At 33.1% G+C, this 26544-nt stretch overlaps 1 protein-coding gene across 9 annotated transcripts in view; it reads right to left on the reverse strand.

Annotated features, from left to right (window-relative positions):
- LOC114338015 (probable chitinase 10) overlaps positions 1-26544 on the reverse strand; it is a 172932-nt gene that overhangs the window by 26757 nt on the left and 119631 nt on the right. For 4 of the 9 annotated variants that reach the window (XM_050649142.1, XM_050649147.1, XM_050649140.1 and 1 more), the window contains exons 2-4: positions 14712-14945; positions 8055-8075; positions 1444-1608 (exon numbers count right to left, since the gene is read on the reverse strand). The exons of 2 other annotated variants lie outside the window; for them this stretch is intronic. In XM_050649142.1, coding sequence (XP_050505099.1) covers positions 1444-1608; positions 8055-8075; positions 14712-14945 — 420 coding nt within the window. The remainder of the gene's footprint in view (positions 1-1443; positions 1609-8054; positions 8076-14711; positions 14946-26544) is intronic. 3 more of the 9 variants (XM_050649143.1, XM_050649146.1, XM_050649144.1) reach the window with 3 other exon arrangements.

Genomic DNA, 26544 nt, shown 5'->3' on the forward strand with positions numbered 1-26544 from the left:
CAGGTCAACTATAGACCAAATATTTACAGTGAGGCAAACGCTGGAAAAATTCTACGAGCGGAATACCGAACTACATCATCTATTTGTAGATTTAAAACAAGCGTATGACTCAATAATTAGAAAGGAATTATATAGCGCAATGCAAGAGTTAAATGTGCCAAAAAAAACTAATCAGATTAGTAAAACTATGCCTAACCAACACCAAAGCAAAAGTAAGGATCCAAAATCAACTGTCCGGTGAATTTGACATTAATGAATGTCTAACACAAGGGGATGCACTGTCAACAACACTTTTTAACCTTGCGTTGGAACAAGTAATCAGGAAAACTCCTATAGATAGGGATGGTACAATATTTACAAAGCTCAATTAGGTCGTTGCCTACGCAGATGATATAGACATAATCAGCTGGACATTAAAAGACCTAGAAAAAATGTATACATATTTTAAAGAAGCGGCACAGATTATGGGTCTAGAAGTCAATGTCCCAAAAACAAAGTACATGGTAACAACTCGGGAAAAAGTACAAACGAAAGGCAACATATCTCTGAGCGGGCAAATATTTGAAAGAGTAGACCGTTTCAAATATTTAGCATCAGCAATAACAGAAGGAAATAAAAACAGTGATGAGGTAACAGCAAGAATTTCACTTGGGAACAAATGCTTCTACAGCCTACAAAATATCATAAAGTCAAAATCAGTATCTATTAATTGAGAAGTAAAAATATACACAACAGTAATGAGACCTGTAGTAATGTATGCATCAAAAACATGGACCTTGACTAGTGAACAAGAGGAACAACTTCTTAGATGGGAAAGAAAAATCTTAAGGAAAATATATGGACCTATACAGGAGAATGGAGAATGGCGTATAAGAATGAACCACGAAATAAATAGAATGTTTAACAGACCGACTAACATAAAAGAAATGCAAAGTAAACGACTGAGTTGGTTAGGGCTTGTAGAAAGGATGGATGCTAAGAGAAATACAAAAAGAGGACTTAGGAAAGAATTAAATGGGAAGAGACCGAGAGGTAGGCCTAGAAAAAGATGGATTGATGGTATTAATCAGGATTTGAAAGACCTAGGAATACGAGAATGGGAAAAACAAGCAAAGGAAAGAAAAACATGCGCAGCTATAGTCAAACAAGCAAAACACACATAGTGTGTTTAGAATAGACCTCCTCAAAAAAGAAACAAGAAAGTAATATTTTAGATAAATATCGTTTAGAACTTTTGAGGAGTTATGTGTGGCTGGCCTCAACACCATGTAAAACTTTAGAGCCTAGAAACCCCAACGGGCGACCATGGCCCTCCATGGTCACCGATGATGATGATGATGATGATGATGATGATGATAAAATATAAAAAGCTCTCAACGGTACTGCAAGAAAATGGTTCCGTTATCTTGCAGAGTCGAGAAATGTAAAAAATAAGGTACTTACAACAATCAACGTTATAGCTATCATCGCACACCTTAGCATCATTATTCCAGAGTAAGTCATCGGGACATTCAAGGATGTACAACACATTTTCGTAACACTCATAAAATTTTTTGCAGTTGTAAGGGTAAATATAGAACGTTGTTCTAGAATCCGTGCACACTGGATCTAAAAAAGTTATAATGAATAAATTAGAAAATGTTTTTCTAGAATTCGACAATTCTATCTGTTACTCTAATTTTCTAGTTTTTATCTTTTTTTAAATAATTTATATTATAGTATGATACAGTTGATTCAAAAAAAGGCATAACTAAGACATCCAAAGTGAAAGTTGTTATCATTTACGACCAAATTGTTCTATATGGTCCGCATATTATTTAGTAAAAAGTTTGGGGGTGAGGAGGTGGGGGAGAAGTCGGTAAATTAGGAGTTTTTTAACGTTTTTCGTCAATATTTCTAAAACTATGCGGTTTAGCGTGAACAATGTTTTATACAAAGATGTTCTACATTAAAGTTGACAGGAAAAGGTCCTATGCATAATCCTTTTAAAATTAACGGTTCCATAGTTACGGAGGCTCCATAGTATATTATAATTGGTCCAAAAAAAGGCCTAACCCCGTCATCCCAAATCAAAGTTTTCCTCCAACACAAAATTGTTCTATATGGTCTACATATTGTTCAGTAAAATGTTACACCATTTCGAGCGTTTTTTTGGGGAGATGGGAGGGGAATGTCGGAAAATTAGTAGTTTTTTTAAGTTTTTCGTCAATATCTCCAAACCTAAGCGGTTTAGCGTGAACAATATTTTATATAAAAATGTTCTACATTAAATTTGAAAGGTAAAAGGCCCTATGCATAATTGTTCTAAAATCAACGGTTTCGGGGTGTAAAGAGGAGGTTTTCCATATTTTTATATACCTAGTTTGGACAAATTATAATATTACTACTGAAGAAACTAATTTTTTTAACAGGATTGTGTTTTCTAAATATAATTTTCTATTTCATTGGCCGGTGATATGTTATTGATAAGCCCTTGAAGGAACGCCAACCTCACTAAGAGGCTTCTGCAGGCATAGACCATGTAAATCTCTGTTACGAAGAAACCCAGTCTGAACTTTCTATCGACAACGTCGCATGAATATCTTTCCAACAGTAAAATTTTCGTTTCAAATTTAATGTAGAAAATTTTTTATAGAACATTGTTCACGCTAAACCACATAATTTTAGAAATATTGACGAAAAACTTAAAAAACTCCTAATTTACCGACTTCTCTCCCACCTCCCCCACCCCAAACCCTACGCTCAAAATGGTGTAAAATTTTCTGAACAGTATGTGGATCATATAGAAAAATTTGGTGTTAAAGGATAACTTTCACTTTGGATGTCGGGGTATGGGTCTAGTTATACCATACTTTAACACACCTATCGTTTATTTTGTTTATTATGTTGCTTATACAGTGTGTCCACGAATGGGGTGCCCATGAGGAAAAAGTTTTTTATTTTCAATTTTAGCGAAAAATGTCATTCTTGATAAAAAGTTTTGCTTGTTTTAAAACCCCATAAAAACGAAATAAAATTTAAGTTTTTCAAAACCTGCTTAATTTGTAGCCGATTTTATGCAAACCCCTATAAATTTTTGCACTAAGTTCGAAATCGTAACTATAATCTAGTGTTGCTAAGCTACTAAGCTACTCCTAAGTAGTAACTGTCAGCTCCGATAAATAATTTGCGAATTTTCATTCTTTTTCGACAAGACAATGTTAAGCCTCCAACAGTAAATAATTCTTTGTTGAACGCTTAACGTAAAAAAAAAAATGATAATTCGCAAATTATGCATCGTAGTTGACAGTTAGTAAGCTACATTTTAGCTTAGCAACACTAGATTATTGTTACGATTTCGAACTATTAGTGCAAAAATTTATAGGGAATTACATAAAATAGGCTACAAAATTAAGCAGGTTTTGAAAAACTTGAATTTTATTTCATTTTGTGGCGTTTTAGAAAAAGCAAAACTTTTTATCAAGAATAACATTTTTCGTTAAAATTGAAAATAAAAAAGATTTTCCTCATGGGCACCCCATCTGTGGACACACGGTATATCATAAAAACCAAAATATTTGGCGCTCAACTTCAACTCTCTAATTTCTGTTTTTCTGTGCTAACTTTTCGATACACCTGATATCTCGATAATTCAATATCCATTTATCCGATCTTTACTAGATACTTTTCGTATTTATCTACCTACTACTTAGTTAAATTATTGATTAGTATAGCTAAGAAATGTATAAGGAAAGTTTTATTTGTTAGCTTTTTTTTATTTTTTTTTCCTGGTTTTTTTATTTATTTTTCCACCCCAGGTTATTCGTGGATTTCAAAATGGTCAACATGGTTAGTATTTTACAATAATATACTTAATATGGTAAAAAATATATTATATATTTTTTTATTTGCAAATATAAATGGCTTTGGAAATATATTATAGTAACCAAAACCAGGAAAAAAAACAACAATTTTTTAATATACTTTAAGAGCCTATGCACAAAATTTCGTTCCAATGCTTCTTAAATGCATTAATTTTGTTTTTCGAATCCTGAGAAAACTAATAAGTATTTTTGAACAATTTAAAGGCAGAATGAAATTGAAAACCTACATCATTACCGAGGGTAGAAAGTCCCTGAAAACTTCTATAATGTTTATTTTAATAAGTTACACGGGTAAAAAAAAAGAAAAAATTGAGTGTGATTTTTAATTTAAAATATCTCATTCAAATGAAACCTCTTGTTTATTCTAAAGACTTTCTATCATCGCTAATGATGCAGTATTTTATTCTGCGTTTAAAATTTTCAAAAATATTCATTAGTTTTTCTAGGACTCGAAAAAAATTGACACTATGTCCGTGGTGATATTTTCCAAATCGAATTGATTTAACCCTGGAAGATCACACCTAGTTTTTTTTAAATAAACCGCACACATGGGTATCAGATACCCAATGATTTTTTGTGAAGAAATAAAAGAAGTAAATATTTTATGATTTCCAGAGACTCTCTAATCACTATTAAATACATAAGAATAATTAAATCAATCATTTTATTTTCTCTCTCTTAATAATTGTAGTAACACAATAGAAAAAAATAGTAAAAATACCTAAAAATAATTGACATTAACATTTTCTAAAACCGGAAATATAATTCAAAATATTTTAATTTATTTTAACAACAAAATGGTCTTTCTAACTAAAATATAACACCTTTTGATTATAGAACACATATTATTCATTCTTAGCCAGGTATTTCAGTTTCACTCATTTTAGTGACTACATTCATAAGGCAGTGTGGCTCTATGCTCCATGCATTATCAGGGGCGGCCCGTCGGAGTAGGCAAGGTAGGCGCCGCCTACCCTCTTCAAATGTAGTACAATAATATAAATTATTAATATAAATTACTTATTTCAAAATTGTAATTTATAAATTTTGACACAATATTTACAATAAAATAGCAAAAATTATCCAAATTATTTTTAAAAATATCCAAAAAATTTTCTTCGTAGTTATAATTATTGTACGCTCCTTGTAGTATCAGTAGTACTGTATAGATTCTATATTCTCCTTGGTCAGGCACTCGGGAACGTAGCCTGAAATAGAACGACGCCAACACCGAATTGACGTGCGATCTCTCTCTGTTTACGCGAGCAGGCCTGATGCAGGTCTGCTCGTAGCGACCGTATTCTACGATTTTGAACGGGCGGATAGGCACAGAGTCTTAGAGCCGGACCTACAAAATTTTATCAGTTGCTTCTCTTGTGTCTTGTGAAACTGTTTTAAAATAATTGTTTTTTGATTTTGGCTGTTATTAGTAGGTTAAGTATTGAATAAAACTAGGTAGGACAATTTAAATTTGTTTATGAAAACTGAATAATGTGTTATTAGATTATATAGATAACTAAAAATTTAAAGCGAGGTTAATTGTTAACTTATCAATTTATTCGAATAGTAAATTATTATTTGATACATAAATAAAATAAGTAATATTTGACGTTGTTGAAACGTAGGTGTGTTAGTTTTATTGGTGGAAAAACTTTAGTCATCGAATATGAATATTTTAAACGATGTAATATGCAGTTTGATCGAGACGCCTTTTTCAAGGCGCCAAAATCAAGAAAGATTAGTAATTATTTTAATAGGCCGGCCTTTACAAAATTTAACAACTTTATCCACAGATAAGACAAAAGACAATCAACCATGTTCGAGATCGTTTAAAACAATATAGTATGAAAATCATAAATGGCTAAGCGGAAGTTATTTTAAAAATTCACTTTTCTGTTGGCCTTGTCTGTTGCTCTCAAATTTGAAGCAAAATGTTTGGGTGAGTCAGGGATATTCAGATTTGAAAAAATTATCAGCTAGTGTAAAAAAACATGAATCTTCGAAAGAACATTTAAACAATTGCTTAGATTTAAAACGGTTAGAAAAAAATAAACAAACTACTGACAGTGCTTTCGCTGGACATATTTCTCTATCTAATAAGATATATAATGAAGAAGTTGAAAAAGATTGAAGAAGTTGAAGAAATTGATGTTACAATTCTTTTAGCAAAACAAGAACTTACATTTCGCGGTCGTGATGAGAGCCATAATTTTTCAAACATGGGTAATTTTAAAGAAATTTTTAATTTAGTAGTTAAACGCGATCAGGAAATCCAGGATCATGTTAAAAAATAGAAGGGGTGTTCACGGGTTTGTCAAAAACAATACAAAATGATTTAATAGATTGTCTTGCCGATTACGTAAAAAATGAAATTTCAACAGAAATTAATGAAAGTCAATTTTTTTCTATACTAGTTGACGATACTACTGATATAACCGGAAAATCACAGTGTACTTTAACAATCAGTTTTGTTAACAAAGTTGGTCAGGTAACAGAAAGATTTTTAGGGTTTTTTGATGTTAGCGATAATAGATCTGCAGACGCTCTATATAGTTTAATTTCAAACGTGCTTGAGCCATATGATTACAAAAATAAATTAATTGCTCAATTTTACGATGGTGCAAGTGTAATGGCTGGCTCTTTAAACGGATTACAATCAAAAATTAAAGTAGATGCTCCAAAAGCAATTTTTACACATTGTTGCGCTCATAGATTACATTTAGTATTGCAAGACGGCTCAAAATGTATTACAAACTGTAGGATATTTTTTGTCGCCTACCCGAAGTATATGTGTAGCCTACCCGCATACTGAGGTCACGAGCCGCCACTGTGCATTATGCTTTATAGCAAGCCTAGCAATCACTCTTTGCTTTTCCATCTTTGCCTTTGCAGAAATAACACCTAGTTTAATTTACACAAAGCAGCATTAAATACCATTGAAATGCAGCTGCGCAAGCTACATGCAGTTAACCCGGGAGTAGTCGCGCTCACTTCTGTAACGTCGATAGTCGCGTGTGAGATTCTATCTCAAAATACGAATTTAAAACAAATTTTTATTTTGTACTATTTCTATCTACTTTTTATATTGAAAATATATATTTCTAACAATTTTATTAAAAAAACCTGTGTTAACGGCCACCTGCCAACATCGTCCACCTGTCCTGACCGCCAGTTTAAAAATTTCCCAACCAATTATATGTAGACTACAAAAACTGGCAATACCGTCCACCTTTCTGTATCGGCCACCTTTCTATATCGGCCAATAGTTCTTTCATTATTAGTGGCCGTTACTGATAGGTTTTACTGTATTACGAAAAAGGATGAAATGTGAGATTCTATCTAACGGCGCGACTACTCGCGGGTTAAAGCTAATTGGCTCTCCCCAAAGCCATAAATTCCACAAAAAGAAGAAGAAGAAAAAAAAATTCCTACGCATTACTACACCTTTCCTCGAGGCACTTACGAAATTTTTTCAAAATTGCAAAATTTTTCATCAAGTTATCGCGAAAAAGGATAAAAGTTGAGATTCTATCTCACCGCGCGACTACTCGCGGGTTAAGTGTCGCGATGGGTGTCTCACACCCAAGTGTGAGCTTCCAGGGTTAAGACATGAAATTAATAAAAAGTCATTTATTTTTTATTATTTATGGAAGATCCAAGCACAGAATACACCAGGGTATATTCTGTTATCCAAGTATTTTGTTGTTAACAATGTTCAAAATTTATCTAAGCGTTCCATAGAAACAATATATTATTATAATCACATTATCACTTCTTCCCTTTTCTCGATTATAAGTTTTTATTGTGTAGTACCTATATAAATTAATTTATTCACTGAATACATAGCTGGTGAAAAAATAATCCTATTAATGAACTGGATTAACAATTTAAGCGATTATACAAGTAACGGTTATCCACGAACTTTCAAAACTTAACGAAATAGCCATTTATGTTAATGATGAAAATATCATTGTCAACTAATATTTACATCTCCATATACCGTGAGAATTTTACTACACGTAATATGCCATGCCGTGTAAAGAAACAAAAGGTAGGGATAGTCGTAAAATATTTGCGCCTACGCTCTTAAGAACTTAGGCAAACATTTAGTGCATATAATTTTATAAAGAAAATAAGAATGACTTTTAAATAAAAAAAAAACTACAATATCAATAACTATACGGTACTTACGTGGAAGGGGAATTATCTTTGCTAAAAAAAAAATAAAAAAAATAAAGTTTTTGGCATACTATAAAAATAAATGAAGTCAATAAAAAAACAAAATATTATGTATGATGAAATGTATATATGTAATGATGGAATGGAGACGTAGATACGTAGTTATGACTCGTTGGTCATCATTAGTACGGTGTAGCCAAGTTAGAATAGTAATATGTTAACTTGGGAAAGGATCACTACAGGAGCAATGCAACCAATTTTTGGCAATAATGTTACATGACCCTGAGGATTCCAGATAACACATTCACGGAGGAAGCTACTTGTTGAACAGTTGAAATAAATTTTATGAAAAGACGTCTACAAATCACCAGAGTGGATACAATGAGAACAGAGGAAATATGGAACAGAAGAAGACAAATAAGAAGACCTGCTATGAGATGGAAAACGTAAATAGAAATGCTATGATATATAGAGACCTACGTGAAGGTCACTGCGAGAACAGATTGCTATGGAGGATGAAAACGGCGAATTCATATATATATATATATATATATATATATATATATATATATATATATATATATATATATATATATATATATATATATATATATATATATATATATATATATATATATATATATATATATATAACGGATTTCTTCGGCTATCGCCGCCTGTCCATACCCAGCTTCCAACTTTTTCTATCGTCACACATATCTTCATCTAATTGCCTCGAATCCATTGCCTCCTGAATATTGTCCCTCCTGCTTCTCCGTGGTCGTCCTCTTTTTCTTCTCTCCGGTGGGACCCACTCTAATATTCTTCTTGGCCAGCGAGTCTCGTTAATTCTTTTAACGTGACCGAACCATGTCAGCTGTCTCCTTTCAATATCGTCTATTATAGTTTTTTCCACCTTCATATGTTCTCTAATTGTTTCATTTCTTACATGTTCTAACCTTGAGACCTGACAACTTCTCCTCAAAAAGTCCTTTTCGGTACTAAGTAGCTTCTTTTTATTTCTTGCCCTTATGTCCCACACTACTGCACCGTAGACTGTAGCGCTCTTCATTATACTTTCATATATTCTTCTCTTTGTTTCCTTCCTGATATCTTTGTCCCATAAAATTGAATTGAGGGATCTAGTGATGCTTCTACCTTTATTGATTCTGTGTTGTATTTCATCTTCACCATTTCCTCGTTTGTTAAATATAGTTCCCAAATATTTGCATTGTTTCACACCAACAATATGTCCTTGTTCCAATGGTAGGTTTTCAATGTCTTCGTTTCCCACTATGAAGTGTTCTGACTTGTCCATATTTATTACTAATCCTGCCTGTTGGTAATGTTCATTTAGCTTCCGTATCATATAGCTTAAGTCATCTTAATCTTGGGCTATAACAACTTGGTCGTCCGCAAAGTATAATGTAAATAGGGAGTCGTCTCTCACTTTCAGTCCCATCGCTTTTACTGCTTTTGTCCACCTCTGTAAGGATTGGTCAAGATATATTTTAAAGAGAGTGGGAGATAGACAATATCCTTGTCGGAGGCCTTTTGAAATATTAAATGCCTCAGTGAAATTTTTGCCGTTTGTGATTCTGGTGTTAGTGGTCTCATATAACATTTTAGTTGCTTGTATGAGTTTTCTATCGATACCGATGCCTTTCATTGACTTCCATAGTTCTAGTATGGGGACACTAGCATAGGCTTTTTCTAGGTCGATAAGAGCTATGTGGGTTTCCTGATTTCTCTGTATTCTTTTTTCTAGTGCTATTTTTAAAGTGAAGAGATTGTCTACCGTTGAATGTCCTGCACGAAAACCAGCTTGTTCTTCGGCCAAGTGTGCTAATGACAGCGATTCCCCTATAGTTTTTGGGGTCATTTTTAGGTCCCTTCTTATGTATGGAAGTAATATGTGATGTTAGCCATTCATCTGGTACTTTTTCTCCATTTAGATATCTTTCGAAAAGTCTTTTAAGCATATCCCATAGTTTGGGTGGTCCATATTTTATTAATTAAGGATTAATTCCTCCAGCCCCGGGTGCTTTCCCCAGGATTTCATAGTTTTAATAGCTTCTTCCACTTTGCTTTTATCTAGTTCTATTTCGTGTTCTCTCTGTATCTTGTATTCTTGTTATGTATTGTGGTCGTTTTTCTACTAATAATTCCTTAAAATGTTGTTCCCACTCTGTATCAGATATACTCTTAATTGTTTGCCCACCTTTTTGTGATGTTTTGACATTCTTTATCATCTTCCATTCTTCTGAACTCCAAATTCCTCCTAATTGTTGATCTATGTATTCACATTTTTTGATCCAGGTTGCGTTTTTTCTTTTAGTCACTTTTCTTTTCACTTCTTTATTTAGGTCATTGTATTGTTGTTAAATCTCAATGTTTTCCTGATTTTGTAGACGTTGTAGGTAAAGTTGTTTTTTCTTCTCTGTTTTTTTCTCGATATCTTTATCCCACCATTCTGGTTTCTTTCCGTTTTCTAAGTTTCCTAGTGCTTCTTGTGCTGCTTGTTTTATGCATGTTTTTATGTGATTATATTCTTCTTCGGTTGTTTTTGTTCTTGATTTAGTTTCTGTTTAAGTCTGTTACGGTACAGATATTGTGTACTTTCATGTTGTAAGCTTCCAATATTATATTTTTCTATTTCGGCAAATTCATAATGGGAGAAAGTCTAACAAGAAAAAAGAACACATCTGGACTAGGTTTCTTATGTTTTGCTATTTCTCGCAATCTTTTGATAAAGTCTGGCACACTGTTCTGCTGCACAAAATAAGACAAGTCCTTCGTTTCAACCGCTTTCTAATTATCTAGTCCTATCTTTCCGACCGCCATTTCCTTGTAAAAGTAAAGGATTAGTGCACTAACTTATAGCCGTTTAAAGCTGGAGTACCTCAGAGTAGTGTCCTTGGACCTGTTCTCTACCTAATCTACACAACATATCTTCCTACAAGTCAAAGCATCATCACACCCACATATGCAGACGAGACAGAAATCCTTGCGGCTCACTCAAACCCGTACATCGCCTCCCAATAAAGATGTTGTTAAAAACATCGTGAATTAAATTAAATGAAATCAAGTCAGCACATAAAGCGTTCACAAATCGAAAAGGTACATGCCCAACCGTCTTAATAAATAATCCAGTGCTACAACAAAAAGAACTTAAAATGAAAACTGCTCTAGAAGAAATATCCAGTTACTCTAAAAAATACGACAGGACATAGGACTGCAAAACCACACCAACAGTCTAGTGAAGAACCTTATGAGGCCCCAGGCAAACAGAAGGCTAAAGCGCCAACTCCAAGCGATCTAGCAACAAGATTTTAAATTTTCAAATTTCTTCAAATTTATTATACACATTTATTTTTTTTTATTTAGCTAATGCCTCGACAACTAATGGCCATTGGCATGGTAGGTACGGTAATTTTGAACAGTTAGGTACCTAGTGTCATGTGTAGTGTGTGTTGAGTAAGTGTCTTGTTACTTTGCAAAGTCGACGTCATTGTCTTTGCAAAGAGACGCTAATTGTATCCGAACGTCTGCGGTCCCTCCGGTGAATACCGATCCCACAAGGACAGAAAGTATATTCATTTATTATTTATAATAAATGAAAAATCCCTGACCCTGGTGAGATTCGAACCCACAACCTTTCGGATTTTTTCGATCCAAAGGCAGGCGCTCTTACCACTGAGCCACGGAGGGGGTAACATTTATTAGTCACAAATAAATTTGGTAATAAAATTATGATTGGCTCAAATAGAACAGGGCATTTAGCACAAAATAAATCGATTTTTAAATACACCACCTAGAGACTTTCAACCTTTTGCATTCGGAATGATGTCAGGAAAAAAGTCTAGTATGTATACAGAGTGGAAAGCACTTATGGAATAAAATTATTTCTGTCCTTGTTTCAAAAAATTATAAAAAATTCTGAGACCCGTCCATTTTTAAATAAAAATGTGCACTTTCTAAAAATAAATTTAAATGTACAGGGTGATCCTTGCAAGTCTAGCAGTCTAGCAGAATCCATAAAATTTATTTTTAATGGAACACCTTGCATATTCTTATATTTTTAAAAGCTGCTTAGCGACCTGATTTCAACGAGCTATATCATGCAGGATGTATTATGAATAATACAGGGTAAAATTTTTAAAGTAATAAGTATGGAAAGCACTTATGGAATAAAATTATTTGTGCCCTTATTTTAAAAAATTATAAAAAATACTGGGACATGTTAACTTTTAAATTCAAATGGGCGTTTTACAAACATAAATTAAAATATACAGGGTGATTCACACAAGTACGGCATAGTTAGTGATCTTTAGTTTTAATGGATCACCCTGTATATTTTTATATGTTTAGAATCTGCTAAATAACCTCACATCAAAAAAGTGTACACCTATTATGTAGGATCTTTTATGAATAATACAAGGTGAAATTTTAAAATTATGTATAATTTTCGTCAAGATATTAAATACCTATATAAAATTTTGAAATTATTAATTTATCATGCTTTAAATAACAGTATTATTTTTTAAATTAGCTAAATAAAGGCATATATTTTCTAAACTAAGTATTAAATCTATTGGGTTTTGTATTTAATGTCCTGACAAAATTTATAAATAATTTTAAAATTTCACCTTGTATTATTCATAATAGACCCCACATAATACACTTTTTTGAGATGAGGTTGCTTAGCAGATTCTAAAAATATAAAAATATACAGGATGATCCATTAAAACTAAAGATCATGGACTATACTGTCCTTGCGTGAATCACCCTGTATGCTTAAATTTATGTTTGTAAAGCGCCAATTTGAATTTAAAAGTTGACATATGCCTGTATTTTTTATAATTTTTTAAAATAAGGACACAAACAATTTTAATCCATAAGTGGTTTCCATACTTGTTAATTTCAAAATTTCACCCTGTATTGTTCATAACACACCCTACAAGATATAGTTCATTGAAATCAGGTTGTTAAGCAGCTTTTAAAAATGTAAGAATATATGGGGTGTTCTATTAAAAATAAAGCATATGGGCTCTGTCAGACTTGTAAGGATCACCCTATATATATATATATATATATATATATATATATATATATATATATATATATATATATATACATAAATTTATGCTTAAAAAGTGCACATTTTTATTTAAAAATCGACGAGTCTCAGCGTTTTTTATAATTTTGTAAAACAAGGACAGAAATAATTTTATTCCATAAGTGCCTTCCACAATGTATAAAAATGGATGGAAATGCACAGTTGCATTTTAAAGTGCATCAGATGCATCCAAAAATGCATGAACATATCAAAATAAGTGTATTAAGGGACAGAATTTTCTTACTTGTGGGGGTTCTTTTTAGGTCGCTGAAGACAAATACGCCATCAGAACCGACCACCAGAGCACCTGGTGCCCAGGTTCACTGCTAGGACTCGTCATCTGAAGTTTCGAAAGTTTTCGGCACTAAATTGATGCAAACAGGTTTTTTTTATCTCTTAACAAGAATACGCCATCGTAACCGACTACCGGAACACCTGGTGCTCAGGCTCACTGCTTAGTCTCGTCATCTGAAGTTTTGAGAATTTTCGGCACTAAATTGATGCAAACAGATCGAATTTTTTTGTCTCTGAACAAGAATACGCCATTAGAACCGACCCGTGGTGTACCTGGTGCCCAAAACCCCTCCAAACTCCATAAGATAACATCGCTTAGGCCCCAGGTGGTCTGGAGGTTGGTTCTGACTGCGTATTTGTATTCGGCGAAACTCCAGAAGATTACGTCCCTTAGCAGTGACCGTATGCACCAGGTGCTCCGGGCGTCAGTTCTCATGGCGTGATCGTGTTAAGTTACCCCAAAACTGCTCGTGTAATCTGTTAGCATCAATTTAGTGCTGAAATCCTTCGAAACTCCAAAAGATGACGTAACCTTAGATATGAGGTGCTCCGTGTGCCGGAGCTGATAGCGTATTTGGTTTCAGCAACCCCAAAAACCAGCCGAGTAATCTATGTGCATCAATTTAAAGCCTAAAACCCTCGAAACTCCAAAAGAATTCCAGGTACTCCTGGGGTAGCTTCTGATGGCGCACTCGCGTTCAGCGACTCCAAATACCGTCAAATAATCAGTGTGAATAAATTCAGGGCTGATAACCCTCGAACCTCTAGATGACGTGCTTTGGCAATGATCCTGGGCACCAGGTGATCCGGGGTTGGGTTCTGATGGTGTAGTTCAACGACCCCAAAAATCCCCAAGTAAAAAAATCTGACCCTTAATATGCTTATTTTGACATGTTTATGCCACTGCCGTAACCAGGGGGGTTTCGGGGGTTATAACCACCTCCCCATTCGGATGTACTTTGGGCTCTATACGCTTAACACCATACACCCAGAGACTCTCCAGTAGTTGTCACTCCCCCTTAGGTTAATACTGGTTACGCCGTTGGTTTATGAACTTTTGGATGCATTTTATTCACTTTAAAAATCAATTATACATTTCCACACATTTTTCTATAGTACACTTTTTTACTGACATCATCCTGAACACTTGCTCCTGAGCAATTTTCATTGCTAAATGCCCTAGTCTAAAATAAGTAAATTATTCTATGTTTAAGTTTATAAAAGAATTAAAATTTTTAGTACTCTTAGTAACTTACAGCAATTCACATTTGCTTGAATGTCACAGCTGCGAAGTTCACTATTCCAGTATAAATCGTCTTGGCATGTACTAAGGTATAATTTTCCTTCTCTACAAGTGTAATATTTCTGGCAGTCGTAAGGGTAATTGTAATAATTTTGTAGTCCATTCTTACAGTCCTCCTCAATGTCACTTTTATTCTCTGAAAGCAACTGTCTTCTAGGCCGTTGTCTCGCTGTTGCAGAGTCGACTACTAAAATGAGAAAAATATAAATATGTAAAAACGATTATATTTAATTACATGTTAAAACAAGTTAAAGTTTTAACAAGTTAAACAATGTTAACCAAGTTAATATTTAAACATGTTAAAATAAGTTAATTTATAATTAACTTTCCAATGATATGAAAAATAAGTTAACCTTCGGATGACCAAGGGGGGTAAATTTGGACCCCAGCGTATGTTTTTCTTTAATTTTTTTTTTATTTAAAATTTTTTGCAATCTGTTGAGTGTCAACAATAAACAAAAGTAATTACATTGACTAAGGACAAGGAAGATTTTACCCACTGGCAAAATCAAAGTACAATTTTTATAAAGTTGTGTACAAAATAATTACATTTCATAACTACTAACACATTAGTTTAAAAGTTTACTCTAAATGGTAAGTCCAATGGTTTGAACCTCTTTAACCTACGCTGTTCTTGGAAATTGTCTAGGAGGTTAAGTGCAAACTGGTTTTCATGATCCTCCAACTTGGCAATGTAAGCAGCGCTACGTTTTGTGATGACTTCTTGTACCGTATCAGTTTTAAGGTCTCGATGAATAATTCTGTTGTTGATGTACCAAGGTGCATTAGTGATGGTTCTGAGGGTTTTTGATTGGAAGCGTTGGATGATTTCGATGTTGGAGTGACTGGCTGTTCCCCATAGTTCCAACCCATATGTCCAGATTGGCATAAGTATTGCCTTATAGAGCAGCAATTTATTATCCAGAGATAGTCTTGATGAACGGCCCATTAACCAATACATATTTCTGAATTGGAGACCTAGTTGCTTTCTCTTGGTCCAGATATGTTTCCTCCATGTGAGACTTCTGTCCAAATGAATACCAAGATATTTTACCTCGTTGGCTGATGGTAATTGGTGATTGTTTAAAGTTACAGGAGGACAAGTTCCTCTTCGTGTTGTAAATGTAACTTGAATAGATTTTCCTTCATTCACTTTAATTTTCCATTCCAAAAACCAAATTTGTACTCTGTCTAGATACGCTTGAAGGATATGCGAGGCATAAATAGGGTCTGTGTGTGAGGCTAGGATTGCAGTATCGTCGGCAAATGTTCCTAGCATCATTTCTTCTGTAAGTGGTCTCTCCTCTAGTGGTTCCTGAAGAGGTGGAGGTATATCTGCGGTAAACAAGAGATACAAGGTAGGTCCCAGTACGCTACCCTGTGGTACGCCAGCTTTGATAGAATAGAGTTTGGAAATTGCATCTTGGTATTTAATAAAGTAACACCTACCTGACAAATATGACTCAAGAAGAATGTAAAAGCTGTGCGGTAATGTCTTTTTTAGCTTGTATAGGAGGCCTTCATGCCATACCTTGTCAAATGCCTGCCTAACGTCAAGAAATGCCGCTGAACAGTACCTTTTGGCCTCAAAATCAGCATTTATATGTTTTACCACTCTGTGAACTTGTTGGATTGTTGAGTGATGGGATCGAAGTTCAAACTGGTGGCCTGGAATAAGATTTTTGATCCAGGGTTCGAGCTTTTTTACTAATAGTTTTTCGAAAACTTTAGACGTGATTGGCAAGAGGCTGATTGGCCTGTACGATGTAGTTTCTTCTTGAGGTTTCCCCGGTTTAAGAATGGTTAGTATCTGAGACACTTTCCATTGATCAGGAAAGTAACCTAAGTTTAATATGGCATTGAATATAAACGTTATAAGTTTTATGCATTTAATAGGTAATTCTTTCAATACTTTTCCACTGATCAAGTCGTACCCTGGAGATTTTTTATCGTTTAAATTATTAATAGCCAAGATGACTTCGGACGATTTCAATTTCGGAATAGGCAAACTCATTTGATATGGACTTTGAAGAAATGAGAATACGTCTACTTCCACAGTAGAATTCACTTGATTGGGAGTAAATACTTCGGAAAAATACTCTGCAAAACAACTTGCTTTCTCTTGTGCACTACGAGCCCATTCTCTGTCCGATTTTCTAATTGGAGGTGACGGTTTCTGGGGTTGTTTCAGTTTTCTCGTGGCTTTCCATAGCGAATAATCGGTATCTTTAGTGGAATCTAAATTTTCCAAGTAGTACTGAAGTGATTGGTTTTTGAGATCTTCGAAGAGCTTTTTTAATTCCCTTGATGCACTATTGAATCTACGCTTATCAGCAGGATCTCTGGTCTGTTGCCATCTTTTCCTCAGTCTTCTCTTTAGCAAAATTTTTTCTTTGACAACTTGTGGGCAGTCATTTATTATGCATTTATTTTGTATTGTTGGTGTTGCTTGCCAGGCAGCTGATTGGATATTTGTAGTTAGTTGTTCCACGTATGTTTTTCTTTAATAAATTCAAAAGTATTTTCGATTGTTAACTCATTATTTTTTCTTGGACTTTAATATCTTTCTAGATATCCTCATATTTTGAAATAAAAAAAATTTATTATATTTTATGAATAAAAAATATACTCTGAAGTTGATGTTTAGTAAAATACCGTCTATTATGTGGAATTCCAAGTAGTTTTACAATGGTTTTACACTGCGCGTTATCAAAATCTATTTTTAGACTGTGGTGCCTGTTATGTACGAATCATGACATTCCTGTCTGCTACAGTTAGTCATTATTATTATTTCTTGACGCACATTATTATAGTTTCTTAGTATTTTGTGTACATATAAGATATGGTCCGAAAATGTCTTACTGAGGCTGAGTTACAGGAAATTGTTACTGCTAGCGATTTTTATGATGATATTATAGAAGATGAAATAGTATCAGAAAACGAGGATGTATTGTTAGATGAAGATTTAAATGCTGAAAACATTCATTCCAGGTCATTTTTGACCTGGGGTCATTTTTTACCCCCGTTGGTCATCCGTGTAACAAAAAAAAGTTGGTCATCGGAAGGTTAATTGAATTAAAATTTATGAATATTTTGATTATGGCGGTGGATAAATATGTAATAAATCAGAATAACGTAACAAATATTACTCATAACAATCATCATCAAGGATAATATCATCATGAAGAGTTTAAATACATATATTAATATATGTATTATCATTTTAGCTACATAATAAGTAAAACTTTTGAAAAAAAAATAGCAGATGAATCTATTGCCCACCTAAAGACTCCAATGAAAATAACAGTATATTGAATTCTCCAAAAGCCCAGGGAAACGGTTTATTATTGAAGGTGGATTCAATGTGAAGAATACACACTGGCACTCGAGAATAACTGCCACTAAAGATAAGCTTTTATTAGCTATTGAAGAACATATTTGTGAATCACTATCAACTGGTAGACCAACCTAATGACTTACGGATAGAAACAAGACCTCTGATCTAATATATTTATCAATAAGAATATTTCAGTTAAATTCCTAAACATTGGGTGCGTTCAGACGACCACAGCGGCTGGACAGCTGAATAAGCGATAGCCTGCAGACGAAATCGCTGGGAGTCAGCCGCTGAGAGATTTACTAAGCTTCCCTATCAGCACTGGATACAACCACTCAGCCGATTTGTGCTAACAGTCAGCCGCTGTGGCCGTCCAAACGCACCTAATGATGACTATTGGAACTTAAATGCTGGTCATTCACCCGTAGTACTAACAATGAATGTCAAAATTATTAAAAAAGAAAGAATCCTATAGTGACAAATAACTTGATGGATTGGGAAAATTTTAAGCTGAGCCTTGAAGAGAAAATAAATCTCACAGTTCTACTACGAAACGCAGAGTAATTAAGAAAATACTGTTACACTGAAACCTAAGTTAAAAGGAAACAATTATCCAAAGGAAGTAAGAAACATGATAATTGAGAAAAGAAAGCTGAGAAGAATTTAGCAAGAGTCCTCAAGATAAGGCTAAACTATATCATGCAAATCAACAACTCCAAATTATTATCCAATAGCTAAAAAATGATTCAATTAATTCTTACTTACAAGAGTTAACATAATATGACGTAGCACTATTATTATTTCTTATGAAAAGCTACTATTATTAACTGCCCACCTATTAAGCTAGAAAATGGAAATTGGACCAGAAGTAGTGAAAAAGCAAAGCTACTTGCTACATGTATCTTAAAAATACATTCAAACCAAATGCAGTAAAGAGGACCATGAAAGGTACGACGAATCTGTTCAATTAGTGGAAGAAATTCGATTAACTAAACGAAAAGCAGAGGTTGTAGAAATAAAGGAACATAGTAACATATTAACCCAAAGAACAGCTATGGTTAAACTAACAAAACCAAATTAATGCTGATTTCGAATTAAAATACCTACCAATGATACTGAAAATGGCCGAAGTCATTATGACTCGATAGCAAAACCAGTACAAGTCATACACACTGATACTTCAGCTCCCTGTGATATTGTAGCTGTATGAGTAATTTACCCTCAATAATTATTATTGAAGCAAAAAATCTGATCCCCACACATCATTTCAGCTTTAGGAATAAGCCTTGAACAATCGATCTGGTGCACAAAATCACAAATATTTTCAAAAAATCGCTAGAAGAAATGAAATTATGTTCAACTGTCTTTCTTGATGTTGCACAGGTTTTTAATAGAGTATGGCATGGCGGTTTAATACATAAATTAAACAATTTGTTGTCCAAACAGTACTCACAACTTTTACAATCATACATAAATGAACATCATTTTAGAAATAAGCAACAGAACTAAAATCAATGGAAAAATCCCAATAGTTGGCTGTATACCATAGTTTAAAAACCTATAAAGAAGTAAAAACTTCAAATTGTATTTTGGTATAAAATAGTTTATTTAAAACTTCTAAAAGTCATCCACATGGATTGCAAAACGTTTTCGTTCTGAACAGAACATCTTCAGTGCCTGGAATGAAGTATTTCCACGTTAGATTAAGGCAAAAAGTTAAAATTGTGACTGTTAATGAGAAAATTATGTGGAGAATACTTACATTCCGCAAAGTAGTTGTAACTAGCACACCAATGAAGGTGGTAACTTCAAAATATATGGCTTACATTATACCTTATGAACCTTTTTTTCAGCAACAGAACTCTTTTTTTAGACTAAAAAGAAATTAGAGCAGGTGTTCCCCAAAGTGTGCTGGGTCCAGTCCTATATGTACTATACAAGTATGATGTACCTGTACTAGAAGGCAACTCCGTTGCCACCTTTGCTAATGATCCGGCTATCGAAGCAGTAAGTAGGGACGACTACTGAGGAAGCGACTAACAAGTTCCAAATAGCAATTAACAAAATCCATAAATGCACACAAAATGTACAATCACGCTAAATGAAGCTAAGTCTGCACATATTAATTTTGACAATAAAAAAATACAATTTATTCCATTTATAATCAACAACGTCAACATTAGATGACAAACTAGGGATAACATTAGATGACAAACTACCCTGTAAGGCTCACGGCAACAAAAAAAGAAAGAACTAAATATATGTAAGGAACAAAAAAAATGTATTAGCTAAAAAACTCCACTCTGCCGATCAATAAGAAGTTACTACTTTACAAAAAAAATTTTAAACCTGTATCTACTGGTAACCGGTCAATTGCTCGAATGCAATTGCTCGAATGCAATTGCTCGAATGCAATTGCTCGAATGCAATTGCTCGAAAATCAATTGCTCGACATGAAAATTGCTCGAAATACAAATTGCCCGAATAAAAAAGAAAATTATATATCTAAAATATTTATTCAAAATAATACAAAATAGAGACATAAGAAAGATTCTTCAATTGGGACAAATTATGTGATATGTCACATATACAGGGTGTAACAAAAATACAAGTCATAAATTTAATCACATATTCTGGGACCAAAAATAGTTCGATTGAACCTAACTTACCTTAGTACAAATATGCACATAAAAAAGTTATAGCCCTTTGAAGTTACAAAATGAAAATCGATTTTTTCCAATATATCGAAAACTATTAGAGATCTTTTATTGAAAATAGACATGTGGCATTCTTATTGTAGTAGTATCTTAAGAAAAAATTATAGTGAAATTTGGACACCCCATAAAAATTTTATGGGGGTTTTGTTCTTTAAACCCCCACAAACTTTTGTGTACGTTCCAATTTAATTATTATTGTAGTACCATTAGTTAAACACAATATTTTGAAAACTTTTTTTCCTCTCAGTACTTTTTCGAAAAGTCAGTTTTTATCGAGATATTTTGAATATTTGTCAAATCCACCACATATTTGTATATGGCTAAGTACGATTATGGAGACTTGGTAATAATATGAAAATTTATTTATGATTTACATTTTTAGGTATATTTTGAACCATATTAAAAAAGAAGTAATATCTCGATAAAAAATGCCTTCTCGAAAAAATACAAAGAGGCAAAAAAGTTTTAAAAACACTGTGTTTAACTAATGGTACCGCAATAAAAGTTTAAGTTTAAGTTTATTTGGAACATACACAAACATTTGGGGGGTTTAAAAGAACAAAACCCCCATAAAATTTTTATGTAAACATATTAAAAAAGAAGCCGCAACTTGATAAAAACTGCCTTATCGAAAAAATACTAATGCCTGGTTGCACCAACAGATCTTAAGCTCCAGCTTAGCTAAGCTCTACTTATTGATAGGGCCTCCTTGAGTATCACTTACGTTGCACCATAATTTTAGATTCTTACCTTATTATCAATTATATCTATTATTATATTATCGTATTTTTATTGTAATATATTATAATTATATTATATTAATTCTTATGATATTCTCGACTTAAGCCTAAGATCTGTTGGTGCAACCGGGCATAAGAGGCAGAAAAGTTTTAGAAATATTAAATTTAACTAATGGTACCACAATAATAATTTAATTGGAACGTACACACAAGTTTGGGGGGTTTAAAGAACAAAACCCCCATCAAATTTTTATGGGGTGCACCAATTTCACTATAATTATTTTTTAAAATGTTCCTGCCATAAGAATGCCACATGTCCATTTTCAATAAAAAATCTCTAATAGTTTTCGATATATTCGAAAAACTCGATTTTCATTTTGTAATTTCAAAGGGCTGTAACTTTTTTTATGTGCATATTTGTACTAAGGTAAATTAGGTTCATTCGAACTATTTTTGCTCTCAGAATATGTGATTTAATTTACGACCTGTATTTTCGTTACACCCTGTACATATAATAGTATAATAATGTATGCTGAAAAAGTATTTATTACAAATCTAAACTATCTTTGAACTTTTAAAATAACAAGAAAAATAACGGTTTTGATTTTCTCTCATTATGATAACTAGGTATTATAATAATTTCCAGGTATTAGGGAAAGATTAAAATCATTAAATACCCATTAACATGCTTACCTATTACCAATGTTACTTTATTGGGTATGTATTGGATTTTTGTGGATATTTTCTGGATTATTGTGAATAAATATTTTAGATATATACTTCTCTTTTTTATTTTATTTTATTTTATTTTATTTTATTCGAGCAATTTGTATTTCGAGCAATTTTCATGTCGAGCAATTGATTTTCGAGCAATTGCATTCGAGCAATTGATCTAGAACCGTATCGACTTATGGATGCCCACTATGGAGGTATGCTGGACCAAGCAATATTACAACAAAACAAAGATTGTAGAAGAACACACTGAGAAACATTACATATTCTGGTTGGGACGTGGCAAACAGTGACCTATATAGTCCTGTCGCCAGGGGGGGTACAACGGCCTCCTTAATTCAGATGGACTTACCCAAGTTTTTTTTATATATTTTGACCCGTAGAATACGAATTTTTTGGGTAACAGTTGATCCGGATGTCGATAAGATTGTTATAGACAAAGAACTTGAGGAATGACATAACAGTGATTTCTCGCAAAACAAAACATATTTTTGTATTTTTTGGGTCATTTTAAGCAAAAAATATTCCTACAAGTTTTTTCGTAGAATGCATAGTTTTCGAGATAACCGCGGTTGAACTTTCAAAAAATCGAAAAATTGCAATTTTTGAACCCGAATAACTTTTGATTAAAAAATAAAGTAGCAATTCTGCTTACCGCATTTGAAAGTTTAAGTCAAATTATATCGGTTTTGATTATTTGCATTGCTAAAAATTAATTTTTTTATTGTTAAATTAATCTATAAACACATAGGTTTCCCGTGCCTAATACATGCGTTTTAACGCATGCTACGTAGAAATTGCCTCGCTTGCACTTGTAGCTACTCTACCTACTCGTTCGATTTTAAATGAGAAATCATAGAAAACATCACTCACATACTAGGTGTTTACTACAGTTTACAGCTTTGTTTAACAATAAAATAATAAATTTTTAGCAATGCAAATAATCAAAACCGATATAATTTGACTTAAACTTTCGAATGCGGTAAGCAGAATTGCTACTTTGTTTTTTAATCAAAAGTTATTCGGGTTTAAAATTTACAATTTTTCGATTTTTTGAAAGTTCAACCGCGGTTATCTCGAAAACTATGCATTCTACGAAAAAACTTGTAGGAATATTTTTTGCTTAAAATGACCCAAAAAATACAAAAAGATGTTTTGTTTTGCGAGAAATCGCTGTTATGTAATTCCTCAAGTTCTTTGTCTATAACAATCTTATCGACATCCGGATCAACTGTTACCCAAAAAATTCGTATTCTGCGGGTCAAAATATATAAAAAAAACTTGGGTAAGTCCATCTGAATTAAGGAGGCCGTTGTACCCCCCCTGGCGACAGGACTAATATAAGAACCTAGGAATAGAATCTGTGCATATAAGCATGAAGACGATAGCAGGACGTCACGAGCAACGACTTCATAGGCACGAGAATATTGAGCCAATCCAACTCCTCGATACTACTGGACAACCTAGAAGATTAAAAAGAACAAAGCTTTTTGAATTAGTTTGAGTGATAGTGAAAAACAAAGCATATTGCTTGTGCGCGCGTGTATGTTAGAATTGTGCACTGTCTTGTTAGTTTAGATAAGAGACGCCGTAGAAAAAGCTCTTAATTTTAAGGAACACTAGTCATTTGGGTTAAATTAAAATTACTCATTGGTCATTGATAATAAGAATGTAATTGTAATCATCATCGTACTGATGATTCTGGAGAACAAAAAATAGAACAACAGTTATACAGAAAATATTATCCTGTAGCATACTCGTATACCAATGTTACATTCTACTGTAAAGAAGGGTCAACATCAAATAACTTCTGAAAATTTTATCAGTGACGTGAAGTATGGGTTTGCATCAACATGCTCTATCCTATTGTTTACGTCAGTCGAACAAAAAAAAATGTTTTAATAATGCTGTGTTCCTATCTGGTTTAAAAAAGTCATAAATATTTTATAGCGCTATAAATGAGATATTTTCTGTCAAACAAACATCTGCATGATTCAGGTAGTTTAAAAATGAAGTGCTTTGTAGTATTATTTTACCGTCGATTGTTATGGTTTCTATGTCAATTATTTGCTTTTAACGTATATAATTAAAAAAATAACAGAACAATTTAAAATTTTGTTTTCCTGCAATTTAAATAAAATAAACATTACTACTAAAACAATAACTAAATAAAAGTTGACTCCAAATTAGCTACCCAAACATTAATTTTGTAGTGGTATATCTAACCCCAAATTTGTGAACTGTATATGTAAGAAGTTTAATTTAAAAATATTTTGTTTATATGGGATTAGCTCCAGTTGATTTTAATGACAATTACATTTTTAACTAAAAAATTTAACGTATAAATATATATACTATATTATTTTTATTATTATTCATCCTCATCATTTTCTTTGCCTTATCCCTATGCGGGGTCGGCTTCCCTAATTGCATTTCTCCATACAATTCTATCGTGGGTCATATCAATATTAATCCCCTTTACCAACATGTCCTCCCTAATCGTCTCCTCCCACGTCTTCATTGGTCTTCCTCTCCTACTCCTTCCAGGGATCTGCACTTCAGCAATTCTTCGAATTGGGTGATTAGCGTCTCGACGTTAAAAATGACCAAACCATCTCAACCTATGCTCTCTCATTTTGGCATCAATTGGTGCCACACCTAGACTTCCCTTAATATACTCATTTTTAATTTTATCCTTTTTCGTCACTCCACTCATCCATCTACGCATTATCAGTTCCGCCACATGCATTCTTTGTTCTTCTTTCTTTTTCACTGCCCAACATTCAGTTCCGTACATCATAGCCGGTCTTATGGCTGTTTTATATAATTTTCCCTTTAACTTCATTGGAATTTTCCTGTCACACAGCATACCACTCGCTTCCTTCCACTTCATCCATCCATCCCTAATTCTACTGCATGTATTTCCATCTATTTCTCCAATATCCTGTAATGCCGATCCCAGGTACTTAAAACTATTGCTTTTTACAATCAGTTCATCATCCAAAGATACCATTTTATTTGTAGTAACTCCATCTTTAAATGAACATTGCAAATACTTTGTCTTTGTCCCACTAAGTTTTAAACCTTTTTCCTCGAGAGCTTGTCTCCACTGTTCCAGTTGTTGTTCTAAGTCTCTTTCACTATTTCCTATATTATTATTTTTATTACGTTATATTCACTATAATATTATTATTATGTTACAATAATATTATAATATATATTATTCCGGAAATATAATATTTCCGGAGCGGAAATCTAAACGTCAGACATTAGTTAGTTAAATAATAATATGTAATTTTCATTAAATAATAGTTGTGGTTTCTACACAGGGTGTTTCATTAACAATTGTTCATATCGTAACTGAAGAAACCTTAGCACAAAATATGAAGATTTAATCCAAAACACTTAAATAAAATATTCTTCTTTACCCAGATACAGAGTTAGTCCAGAAAGCCACTGCGCATCCGCTAGGAAAAATATTCTAATTCGGATTTTTTGCACAATCTTACTCAAAAAGGACTCCTTTTAACAAATGTGCATGTTGCCAGGACCAAAAGGTGGTCAAAAATTTTTTAAACGTTTTTTTTTTTGTTTTTATCCTAAAATTATTTTTTTTACATGTAAAAAAGTTTTTTTAGGTTTTTTGGATCATTCCAAATAGAAAAGGTCTTTAGTGACTTTTCTCTAAAAATGATATTTTTTGACATATCAGCGATTAAAAATTGAAAAATTGCGAAATCGGCCATTTTTAACTCTCAAAAACTATGTGAAAAACTGAAAATTTGAATGTTGCCAAGGTAGGTAGATATTCTTTAAACATCGACTGATGAAATCCCGAAGAGTTTTTTGCCATACAATATTCAAAACTCCTTTGTTTTTTAATTGCTAATCAAGTGTGCGCGACACTATTTTCCACCGACAGTATGGTGCAAATGAAAGGAATAAATTCGTTATTTCGTAAACCGGCGACTTTAAGAAAAAATCCCGAAATAGGTCGATTTTTATTTTTAAGTTATGATATTGTGGTATATATGGTATACTAGTGACGTCATCCATCTGGACGTGATGACGTAATCGATGATTTTTTAAATGAGGATAGGGGTCATGTGCTAGTTCATTTGAAAGGTTCTTCAATTATCTATTCAGTAATAAAAACATTTACATAATTATTTATACAGGGTGTCCAAAAATTTTTTATTAAATTAAATTATTTGACAAAAAAAGAAGTAGAAGGATACCCTGTATAAATAATTATGTAAA

The sequence above is a fragment of the Diabrotica virgifera genome, chromosome 4 (assembly GCF_917563875.1).
Source record: "Diabrotica virgifera virgifera chromosome 4, PGI_DIABVI_V3a".
Classification (NCBI taxonomy): domain Eukaryota; kingdom Metazoa; phylum Arthropoda; class Insecta; order Coleoptera; family Chrysomelidae; genus Diabrotica; species Diabrotica virgifera.